The sequence below is a fragment of the Convolutriloba macropyga genome, chromosome 9 (genome assembly GCF_964194025.1).
Source record: "Convolutriloba macropyga chromosome 9, txConMacr16.3, whole genome shotgun sequence".
Classification (NCBI taxonomy): Eukaryota; Metazoa; Xenacoelomorpha; order Acoela; family Convolutidae; genus Convolutriloba; species Convolutriloba macropyga.
This window is the reverse complement of record NC_134476.1, coordinates 6,333,764-6,346,321: the sequence shown is the minus strand read 5'-3', so window position 1 is coordinate 6,346,321 and position 12,558 is coordinate 6,333,764. Positions and strand designations below refer to the sequence as shown.

General features: G+C 35.4%; 1 protein-coding gene across 1 annotated transcript in view; it reads right to left on the bottom strand.

Annotated features, from left to right (window-relative positions):
• LOC142345995 (uncharacterized) overlaps window positions 1–9,922 on the bottom strand; it is a 38,307-nt gene extending 28,385 nt beyond the window's left edge. The window contains exon 1 of the mRNA XM_075398464.1: window positions 9,505–9,922. Within this exon, the coding sequence (XP_075254579.1) occupies window positions 9,505–9,698 (194 nt within the window). The 5' untranslated portion in view covers window positions 9,699–9,922. The remainder of the gene's footprint in view (window positions 1–9,504) is intronic.
• Between the last annotated feature and the right edge of the window lie 2,636 nt (window positions 9,923–12,558).

The following is a 12,558-nucleotide window of genomic DNA, read 5'->3' as shown; positions in this document are numbered from 1 at the left end:
TGTATATCTTACATAATTTTGCGTTTCTATGCGTAGATCTTAAATAATTTTGCGTTTCTAAGCCTAGATTTCACATCATTTTGGCGTTTATGAGAGTAGATCTTTTATAAAAGATCTATTTTTGAATTTTTTTTGCTCGTTTTTTTGGCAAACAAAAACATCAATATGGCTGACTTTTTTCGGCAAGCTACGACAACAATTTTAGCTGGTTGACACTCCTTATACACTGGGGATCACCGAAACCAAGTTTGGTTGGAATTGATTAACCCCTTGGCGCAATGAAATTTCTTATTTAAAACATCAAAATTTTCCAAGAAAAAAACCCAAATATTTCTCTAAGCAAGCAGCACCAAACTTTTTTATTGAGACTATGTACCACCCATCAGCCCTTACTTCCTATCCAAATTAGGCAGCCCAATATGATATCCCCACACTTTCTCCTCCTCCACCCACCTACTCTCTCCTTTACCCTCCTCCCTCTCTTCACGCGTACTAACCCTCCCTCAGATACCTTTCTCCTAAATCTACATATAAAGCTGCCCCCCCCACACCACCGAAGCTACCTACCTACCGACCCCGGCCCAACTCCTAAGCCATAAAAACTTTTCATAGATTTGTTGGGCAGGTACTTTTTTTCCTTAGCTGAAAGTTTAAACGTCAATTTTGTTTAAGATCTACGCCTACAAACGCCAGAAATATGTAAGTTGTACGCTTAGGAACGCACAATTATGTAAGTTCAACGCTATAGGTATCATAAAATCATAAACTCAGTGTGATTTAGGCTTAGGAACAAAAAGTTGTGTAAGATCTACGCTCAGCGATAGCAATTTTTTCTGTTCAACACATCAAGCGCAGATCTTACGCAAATTCAACGACTTCACCACCAATCTTACACAATTATGCCTCTTTTTGCGTTGACACTTCGGACTGGGTTATCTTCAGTCTTAGTACTATTGCCATTTTCTTTCAAAGTTTTCAAGCGTTGAGCGCTTGTCTTCAATTTAAGATTTCAAAAGCTGAATAGAGTGCTAATCTATTTGAGCGATATCAAATTCTATAAACCGTAATTAAAAATAAACATTCATAACTTAATTATGAGCCTCATAATCTTACCATTACTCAAGCCAATAGCATCGCGTTTTGAATTTGCTTTCAATTCAAGTGGAGAATTGTTTGTGAGGTAGTTTTGCCAGTTGTACTTTCAGTTATTAAAACAGGAAATTTTCAATTGCTGTCCCAATTATGCTTTTTTTACGCTCAATAGATTTTGGGGGGATTTGTGAACAATCTTGATAATGCATTGTAACTTATACCCATTTTACGTCACGTTAAAACGTGTAGTAAAAACCAATTTACTAATCGTAGGCACAACCCGAAGCCTAGCTAGCGCCAGTCCATTTCAGGGCCGAATCCTCAACTCTCCATTGTAAATCGGAGATCGAGTACTGAATCAGACTAACTGAAGACTTTTTTACTTAATGTCTGAACAGTACAATACTTGACATAGAAATTCCTTTGTTCTTTCTTAGCAGAGTAAAATCATGGAAAAGAAGTGAAATTTTTGAAAATATTTCGAAATTTGCAAAATTTGGTCAACGTGTTGCACGCTCAGTGGTACAAATGTCTAAAACCGTGTAAGGCCACGACACTTATAAAACTAAATAAAACCAGATCAAAAACAGTACAGTTGTTTCAATCAGTAAACCAGTATCCAGTATTGGTCTGGAAGGGGAGGTTAAATTGTTTTACCCTTCCGAGCACAATTGATCATGTTTGATGTAAGATCCAAAACTGTCATTTGGACAATTTTCTGTCTCAGCCAGGGTTTCATCGATCAAGGCAGAAAACGAAGGACAAAAAAAACAACAACCAAAATAAGTGAAATATTTCCATTGCTCGCTATATCTTAATCTATTTTAATCTAACTAAAAACACTGTACGAAATTCTAGTGAAGGCTCCCTGCAACTTTGGCAAATATCAGCCTTTCGAGTCAGCGATGAGGCAACTGAACAGCGATCAGAGACATCCTTACCTGCCGAATATCCGCGACTTTTCTATATCGCCAGGGTGACAGTTAAAAAAGCAAGCTGCCCATTTTGGCAGCACTAACGGTTTTAGAAATGGTACTTATGTGGTTTATGTCTTGCAGATCAATTTCTTTATTGGGGACTCAGACTGAAGAGATGCTCTCGAGTACATCCGTCAAGATGAGTTCTTTCAGGTCTATCGGTACTTTTTTTTTTAAAAAAAAAACTGTTTTTGTAGGGCTCAATATGAAGCAGAGGGTGGCCGCTGCTATGCAGACTTTTTAAATTTCATAGACTTCGCGCGAGAGTTTGCCCAGGTTTTGTGATTGATGGCGACAATTATGTACAACAAAGAAGCGCTAAATTCATTTTGTCGAGATTTCTAACCTTCAAGGACGCAAATGGGCCAACACGTGTCAAATTTGCAGGACACATGGGTCTTCGTGATTTCAACCCAATTACAGTCTCGAATAAAAATGCTTTTTGTCAGAAAAACTTGGACCGCACTTAAAAAGTACAAAATTTGTCAAAAAGTAAGACTTTCATTACTTTAACACGTTTAATTTCAGCCGATTTGGGAACGGATACCGACCTATGGCAGCGACGTTTCTCTCAGTGTTTGGGGCGCTTGTCGAATGCTGGTTGATGGATGGTAAAATATCGGAGAATTGTCCGTGGGAAAATATGTTGAACTCTGTTTTACTCTGTTGCACCATGCTTCGCTCTGTTGTGTTTGTCATATTCTGTTTTACTTTTAACTTTTTAACATTGAGCAATAGTTTTTCAATACAGACCTTCTTAACTTCTTCCGTGCAAACTTGTAAGTCGCTGTGATTCATTCGCCGATTTTCCGTTGGCTGCCTAGGTGTGTTTCAGATGAATCACCAAATTGGATTGTGTCTGGTCAGCACGGGACGTTGTCACCTTGTTGTGGATCATCTGATGTCATGAAGTGGCTGCCAAATCTACAGAAGTGTCTGGTAGTAGCGTTTTGGAAGCTTGAACACCCAATGGCAGGCAATTTGGTGGATTTGCCTCTGCAATATTTAGAAAAGGAACTCACAACATATGTACCATTTCCCAGCGGTGCAGTTTCCCATAGTTGCAGTATCCCCAGTGGTGAATTTTCCTGGAGTTGAGGTTTCCCAGAGGGGCAGTTGCACAAAAGTTCAGTTTAACTGACGTACAGCTTCCTAGAAGTGCAGTTTTCCAGAGGTGCAGTTTCCCAGAGTTAGCAGTTCCCCCAGAGGTGCCAGTTTGAAAAAAAACTAAAAAGTTTGATCATTATAGAGGATTACCTCACTAATTCTTCAGAAAAGAGTGATAACTAATTTTCATCAGTAGTAAGACCATTTTTCAACAATTAGAGGGTTTTCTAACCAGCAACTCTAAGCCATTAAATAGAAGTTCCTATAGAACAGGATGATCATACATATTTCGGAATTCTTCGTCCTTCAGCGCAAAATAAGGATTAAAAAAACAGTCTTATTACACTCTGAACTGCACAGAAGCAGCGATAAGTCATCCTATGTTCCATGATGATCAACACGAAACCAGTGATTAGTCACCGTATTATACAGACTGAGCAGATAATTAAGTGAGCAAAAGTCAGTCTATACAGCAAGCAAAAAGAGAATTTTCCAAATTTTCCATTAGGTACTGTCTGAAAACTTCCATGTTCAGAACACGGACAGGAAAAAACAATGGTTTTCAACGATTCATCACTGGACTCCAAACCGACCTAACTCTGGCCAGTGACTGAATTTTTCACCCAAATTTATAGCTATGATGACCAATTTCTGCAAATATTAAAACGAGATGAAATTCATTTCTCAACTTTTTGTAAACACTTCGTTCGGTAACTTTTATTTAAAAAACGTTCCATGCAGCCGCGGTCTATATAGTTCTTCTAGATCATTTGATGTCATGGAGAAGCTGCCGAATCTCCGAAGGTTGCCTGTAGTAGCGTTTTGGATGCTGACACACACAATGGCAGGCGATTCGTTGAATTTGCGTCTGCCTCCTTTAGAGATGGAGGTCACACTATATGTGTCCCAGATATTGGAGATCCCAGAAATGCCACTTCGAAGTGGCATTTTAAAAAAAAATAAGAACTTTGATCATTATAGAGGACTTCCGCCTTCGTTTTTATAAATAATTTATTGAAAAATTAAGTTTCATCAGTCATAAGACAATTTTTCAATGGTTAGAGGGTTTTGTAATCTACTCTAAGCCATTATGTAGATCTTCCTATAGAACAAAGTGATCATAGATAATTCAATATTATTCATCCTTCAGCGCAAGGTGAGCAGTAAAATACCAGTCTTAATAATTTCGGAACTGTAAAAATACAGCAATGAGTCATCCTTTGTTGCATGATGATCAGCAGGAAACTAGTGGTTAGTCATCCCAAAACAGGACTGCGCAGAGAATTATAAGTGCAAAGGTCAGTCTGTACTAAAAAAAAACACAATTCGCTAAATTTGCCAGCTTGTACGGTCCGAAAAGTGCCATGAAAAGAGCAAGGACAGAAAAACAATGGATATTTCATGATTCATCACTGGACTCCGACTCGAGCTAACTCCGGGCTGTGACTGAAATTCTCAATCATTTTTATAGCTATGGTAACCAATTACCTCAAATAATAAAATGATCAGAAATTCATTTCTCAACATTTTTTATAAACACTTCGTTCGGGAGCTTTTATTTAATAAACTTTCAAAGCAGCCGTGGTCTATGGAGCCATGGTCTGATGTCATGGAGTAGCTGCTGAATCTCCAAAAGAGGCCGGTAGTAGCATTTTGGTTGCTGTCAGACCCGTTGACAGACGATTCGTGAGAGTTTGCCTCTGCCACATTTAAAGATAGAGGTCACACCATATTTACAGTTTCCCAGTCGTGCAGTTTTCCATAATTGCAGTATCTCCAGATCCAGGAGTGTATTTGCGCAGAGGTGAAGTTAACGTTAGGTGCAGTTTCCCAGAAGTGCTTTTTCCCAGAAATGGCAGTCCCTCAAGAACAGCCAGTTCGAAATGTAATTTAAAACAAACTAAAAATTTTGATAATTATAGAGGTCTACCTCACTAGTTTTCAGAGAAATGGTTGATAAACTAATTTTCATCAGTAAAAAGACAAATTTTTAACAGTTAGAGGGTTTTCGAACCTAGTCTGTGTCATTAAGTAGATCTTCCAGCAGAACAAGATGACCAAGGATAATTCAGAACTGGTCATCCCTGACCGCAAGGTGAGTAGTAAAAAACCAGTCTTATTACATCCTGAACTGTAAAAAAACAGTTAGGAGCAAGAAACCACTGATTAGTCATCCTAAATTACACTCTGAGCAGAGAATTACAAGAGCATAATTCAGTGTGTACAGAAAAAAAAAGAAATTTTCAAATATTCCAGCATGTACTGTCTGAAAAGTGCCATGGTTAGAACTCAGGGACAAGAAAAAAAAAACAATGGATTTTCAATGATTCATCACTGGACGCCAACCAGACCTAGCTCAGGGCAGTGACTGAAATTCTCACTCAACTTTATAGCTATGATAACCAACTTCCGCAATTATTAAAACAAGAAGAAATTCATTTCTCGAGTTTTTTTCTTTTTACAGACATTTTGTTCAGGATTTTTTTATTTAATAAATATTCTTACGAGCCGTGGTCTATGCAGTTGAAAAAAATTGAAGATTATCTCTTCATCTGCAATTATTTCTGCGAGAGATTTTCTGCAATAAATCATTAATTTGACTTCTTCATCTCGGCCTTACTGGCATGTTTTCACCTATCGTGGAAAAAAGATACCTTAACCGTGATCAACCTTGAAGGCCTGAGCAAATCGAACGGTAGACGAAGATTATAAAACAAGAATGGTACAGAGAGATGGTAGGTAACCACTTCTGAAGCAAAGATGAAATAGTTTTTCTTTCTTTTACCCTTGTCTACACTTCCTACCAGCACTTTTCTAGAAACATCCGTCGTGAAAAAGGAGATCTTCAATTAAATGTACTCAAAAATTTATACCCAGCATAGTGCGAGCTCCAGCCCTACTAAGTTGAGAGTATAACGAAGAGATCTTGTTTCAAAACAAACCACGTTTCATCTGTTTTCTTATCCACCAGAAGGAAATGACCATATATCATTATGGTTTGTGGTTAAACTTTTTCTGGTGATTGTTTCGCTTGTGAATGGCTATTAGTTTTTTTGCTAGGCTTCAAAAACGACAATCAATGCAAATACACAAACTGCTAAATTGCCTCTTCCCTAAAAATATTTGTTTTTGTGAGAGAGAAAAAATTTTCGTTTATGATTGTTTTGTAACACATGGTCACGTGGTTAGGAAGGTGATGTTCTTCCACGCTATATGAAATGAAGTTTGATCAAAATTAGGAAAAATTGCAGAGTATTGCGAGACATCTATTTTAGGTTTTGGTATAATACGGGAAATCTATGCCCGTAGAGAATTGAGTCTTGTATCAAAAGAAAGCCCGTCCAGCGTAGAATATAGCATTGAAAAATTTTTTTGATTTTCGTTTTCTACACGGAGTTAACGAGGTTTATATTTTTGTGATCAGTAGACGGGATTCCGTAAATTTTACTCACAATTTCAGTATTTCTTAAGCAAATTCTGACAATTTTACTAAAATATGTAAAATTGATAACAACAATGTTATTGGTTTTAGCGCAAGGAAAGGAGGAGGCTTGCCGAAAACCAAAGTTTTTGCATTGTCTTCAATTTTCCATCCTTTATAACTAAAAACGTCTCCAAATAGGCTTTTTATCCCACTTTTTTGGGTATGCCCGAAGAAGAGACCAAACATTTGCAGTGCAATGCTTTTGAAAATTTCTCAAAAAAATACATATTTGTACTTTCACTTCCTAAAGGAGTCTTCTGGAATTAAAAGTCTAGAGGTTTTTCGAAAAACTAACACAATAATTTTACAAAATATATCAATAAATTATGTGTTAATAAATTATTTCATTTACCAATTGATATAACTTGCAAGCATATGAAATAATATATTGTTTTTGTTGGAAAATTAGGGTTAGGTTTGAACTCATTTTGTATTCTTCCACTCAATAAATAATCGGTTTTCGTTGGGGCGGTGTTTTTCAAAAATATTTCTGTTTTTTCATTTTGATTACTGACAAGAATGCATTCAAATTCAATGCCGATTAAAAACAGATCATCCTATTTATACTTTGAAGCCAAAAAAATTGTCTTCAGAGAAACGCTCGTAATTTTTTTAGCTTTGACTATGCATTATCGTAAACTTTATATAATTCCTTTTCTTTTGCGTTCAGTTGACATTTTTTCCAGCCTCATGACTGTGTCTTTTTAATCAGAGATCTTATTCGGTTTTCTAAGAGCTAAAAGTGAACCTATGCAATGCTTTCCAGATGTTATCTAAAGACTTTTTTTACTCTGAATATTTTAGCTTTTAAAAATTTCAGCAAAGTTTTGAAGGTTGCTAACTTCATCTTATTTCTGATCACGTGTAGTTTAATCTCAAAACAAATAGGGACAAATTTATTCGATGTGAACTAAAAAAATCGCTTTATAGTGGTTTTATAACCGTTTCTGGACTTTCTGACCACAAAATTCCATAAAAATTTTTTGAGTTTAGCTTGTTTGCCTATTTTTGAAGTTGTTATATGTTCCTTCTTTAAATCATTGCATTGGGGACAGCTTCAATTAGCATTGCAAAACGGTGCAATTGATATTTTTCAAAGACTCCCCTGAATAGCTTAAAGTTTTAAGTGCTGCGATACCGTTCTCTCGCAACATTTATTGGATTTTCTTCCCTGTAATTGTCGTTCTCTTTGTTGTCATACAGCAGATTCTTTAAAATCAAAGCATTCAATTGCTTCTTTAAAAATTTATTTGCAGCTAGTTTATGTTTTCAGTCGATAAATAACGGTTTTTTTGGGTTTTGATTAACTGTTTGTTTTTAGAACGTTTTTTCAATTTCCCAATTTTCGTCCTCATTATTGAAAAAGCTCATCAACTTCCGGTTAATCCAAGCAATATCGTTGGTGTTGATTATGTTTTTGGTTGATGTCCTCAGGGCTCAAAAACGTATTTTCATAAGACATTCGTGAGTGTCTGCTTCGTTCAAAAATTTGTGATTCTTTTTGTCGTCTTCTTCACAGACAAACTTTACAAAGAAGACTCGTTAAAAATCTGCAAGCTAAATTGTTTGTTCTAAGTTGAAAGGCTAGGTTTGTTTCAGTTTTTGAAAATATGTAAAACTTTCAGTGGAATTTTCAGACTTGTCACTTTTATCTTATTTCTCACCTTTTTTTATTTGGTCTTCGGATTGACAGGTCGCATCCTCTTTCCAGTGAATCAAGGCCGCATTCTCTTTTTTTGTCTTCCAATCTTTTGAATCAATTTGATTTCAACCAACGATTTCTTGGCTTTGGTACTACGCATTTTCTTAAATTTGATTTTTGGCTAATTGCCCATATCTGTGTTTTTTCTGTTTCTTTGCCAAATTATTAAACTAATTTAGTGGCCAATTGGCGTTGAAGAACGCTTAGTTAAAGATAATTAATGTTAACAGTTGCGATAACGTTCTCTTTCTAATTTTATTTAATTTTTATCTTTTTTGTCATTTATGTAGTCATCTGACGTATCATGAATATTGTCAGGGCTTAGTTGTTTTCTTTAAAGTATAGATCAGTTTTTCTAATCAGCCGATATGTTGCGTATTGTTATAAGCAACTTCAAAATGGATGATTTCAAAAAAGACGTATATTCGAACTTTGCCCATTTTATTCATATTGATCGAGCTATTATTGAGTCTCATTACGGACAGGTCTGATATCCTATCTAATGATGGATCAGTTGGTTTATCTGAATCCGTAATTTATTGTTTTTATGTTTTTGTAGACATCGTGTCGTAATTAATGTTAGCTATTATTTGATTTTTATGTTTGTCTTGTCTAGTACTCTCATTAATGACAAATCTCATCGGCCCTCTAATCCAGCATTTTTTCATTTTTTTTGTCTGTTGGGTCATACGTGAATTTTTGGAAGTTTTCCATCTGTTCCTCATTTGGTAGACGAATTAAATTAAACCGTTGATGAGCGGGGGTCTGAACATTATGTGCAAATGCACATTACCGAGCATCCTTGTTGTATGTTTGCCTTGTTTTCAGCTCGTCAGTCTATCTCATAATAGCCATCAAACCTGCCATAAATTTTCTCCCAAAATGATGTTTGTTCAATCTTTAGTTTAGTTTGGTTACATTAATGTCAAAAAATTTAAGAAAAATTTGTAACACAAAGTACAATTCTGCTTCTAGTATTCTTTTTTTTCTTTGAATTTTCAGCTTGGAAACTGAATTGAAAATATGATGGTCCAACTTTTCTCAAAAAAATTATCTCAATCGCCTTTATCTCAATGACAATATTAACAAGATATTATTCGCATCTTTAAAGGGTTGCAGTTCACTGGGAATAACCAACTAACCTGCCAGCTAACTCTGGATATCTTTCCAAGGATTTCTCTAGAGCCACTTCAATTTTCTGATCTGGGACGACGTAATCATAGACGAAAGTAAGATTGGTTCTAATTCGAGGCATCACTAAGTCCATAACTGAAAGTTCAATTTCTTGCCCAATTTGATTGTGATTTGTATCATGTTTCACCAACTTCAACCTCATAATTTTGAGATAAACTAGAGTAAAATTTAAATTATAACTACTCAAACTGTGACAAATTAATGTTGATTTGGGTTAAATGAATTCTGAAATCATAAACCTGAACTAGGGTATGGTCTGAACTTCTCTATAATCTAAACAGATCTAATTGTTAGTTTTAAACCTCTTCGACCATTTAGATCACAAAATCTCGCTTTCGTGAGCTGTAGAATTTGCAAGTAAGTTGTTTTAAGTTAAACAAATTACTACTCTAATTAGTTATTACTTTAATCACATCGCTAAATGGTGTCATGTTGTTTGTTGTTCTTATTTAAACATCTTCAGATCAAATTGATTTCAATCTCTGGCGAACATCAAATGGTAGCTTTGAATTAGAGTCCGTAGCATAAAGTTGCAACTCTATCGAACGTTGCAAAGGTCAGAGTTCAAATTCAAAACTTAGCATTCAAAATATAGCCTGTCCCACAAAGTTGAAATAAACGAACGTTTCAAAAGCCACTGGACTGATTTCAAAGGTCAAAGTTCAAATTAAAAGATGTTGAAAAAAATTGATGAATATAAGCTTATAATGGAAAACACGTTGACATTCAAATGACCAATTTGATGCTCAATTGCCTGTTTTTGACATTTTCGAACGTTCGCTTATTTCAACTTTATGGGACAGACTATAGCTTGTCCCATAAAGTTGAATTAGGTGAACGTTTCAAAAGCCATAGGTTAGAGTTCAAAGTTCAAAGTTAAATTTGTATACAAGTAGAAAAAATTAACAAATTGAAGCTTAATGGAAAAAACGTTGCCATTCAAATGACCACATTGATGCTCAATTGAACGTTTTTGGCGTTTTTGAACGTTCGCTTATTTCAACTTTATGGGACTGACTATATAGCAACGTATCGATGTTCATATGCATGTCTAGAGTTTTCGAACGATTGCTTGCGTCTGAATTTTATGAGACGGGCAATAATTGATGTCGTCAATTGAATTTTGTTGAATCAAGTCTCAAAAATGCAATGCTAGCGAACATAGTTATGAAATTAACTTAATTCAGACAAAAATCAGAGTCTGATTTACAGTCTAAATCAGAAAAAAATGAGTGTCTGATTCAGAGCCGGAATCAGAGTCTGAATCACAGAATATCAGGGCGAAATTTGACCTGAACAGACTCTGAATCAGTACTGAATTGTTCGTGAAAAACTTCCTGATTCAGTACTGAACTCCTCTGAAAGTTAGATACAGGAATGTTCGGAGTTTTTTGAGAATTTCTGTTGCATTAAGTTGAAACGAATATTAACGTTGGAAAAACTCCATAAGTCAAATTGTTTTTTTTTGCAAACATGTAAATTAATAATACTAGCAGGCCCACAAAAGCATCGCAAGAAAATCATTTAAAAGAAAAGGTTTAAAACTGAGATTTTTTCGTACCAGCTCGAGCTGTAAATCATGCCCCTCGTTCAGCAGCCACAGGTATTACGTTACGTTACCGATGTGTTTGGTTTCGTATATTCACCAAGTAACACCAATTTTTTGATTAAAGACTTAATTGGCTGAGCTATCTTGCATATTTAAGTACCGCTAAGACCGCTAACGAACTTCTACGTGATGGCAGAGCGCAACTCATATAAAACATTTATCTACATGTTTAAGGTGCGGTAAAACAGGCGAAGAGCGGATCCAAATAAAATTCTAATTTTTCGAAAAAAATCGCATCTTTCGAGATCACATTTTATTTTATACTGCCAAATTCCCTATAAAATCCAAGTCCAACACCCAAACACGAATGAACGATTCATCTCCCCCATACTCAAAAGAGCTGCGGCACTTACAGCTGAAAGCACCGAGGGGATTACATGTGCTGCAAGTGCCGACCAACTGGGAGCGCGAAAGCTGGAGATGAAAAGTCCAAACGTGTCCAAGTGAAAGACTTGGCCAATCTACCTCCATCATAATTGGAGGTGAACATAAACAATCTATTACAATAGATGACGTCGTCACATTCGACGTAATCTTAAATTCGTGCTTAAAGAAAGTGAGAAAAGAAAGTGACAAAAGAAAGTGAGAAAAGAAAGTGAGAAAAAGTGAGAAAAGAAAGTGAGAAAAGATAGTGAGGAAAGAAAAAGAGAAAAGAAAGTGGAAGAAGAAAGTGAGGGAAAAAGTGAGGAAACACAGTGAGAAAAGACAGTGAGAAAAGAAAGTGAGAACAGAAAGTGAGAAAAGAAAGTGAGAAAAGAAAGTGAGAAAAGAAAGTGAGAAAAGAAAGTGAGAAAAGAAAGTGAGAAAAAAAGTGAGAAAAGAAAGTGAGAAAAGAAATTGAGAAAAGAAAGTGAGAAAAGAAAGTGAGAAAAAAGGGAGGAAAAAAATGAGAAAAGAAAGTGAGAAAAGAAACTGGGAAAAGAAAGTGAGAAAAGAAAGTGAGAAAAGAAAGTGAGAAAAGAAAATGAGTAAAGTGAGGAAAAAAAGTGAGAGAAGAAAGTGAGAGAAGAAAGTGAGAAAAGAAAGTGAGAATAGTGAGAAAAAAAGGGAGAAAAGAAAGCGAGAAAAGAAAGTGAGAAAAGAAAATGAGAAAAGAAAGTGAAAAAAAACGAGACAAGAAAAAGAGAAAAGAAAGTGAGAAAAGAAAGGAGAAAAGAAAAAGAGAAAAGAAAAAGAGAAAAGAAAAAGAGAAAAGAAAATGAGAAAAGAAAGTTAGAAAAGAAAGTGAGAAAAGAAAATGAGAAAAGAAAATGAGAAAAGAAAGTGAGAAAAGAAAGTGAGAAAAGAAAGTGAGAAAAGAAAGTGAGAAAAGAAAGTGAGAAAAGAAAGTGAGAAAAGAAAGTGAGAAAAGAAAGTGAGAAAAGAAAGTGAGAAAAAAAGTGAGAAAAGAAAG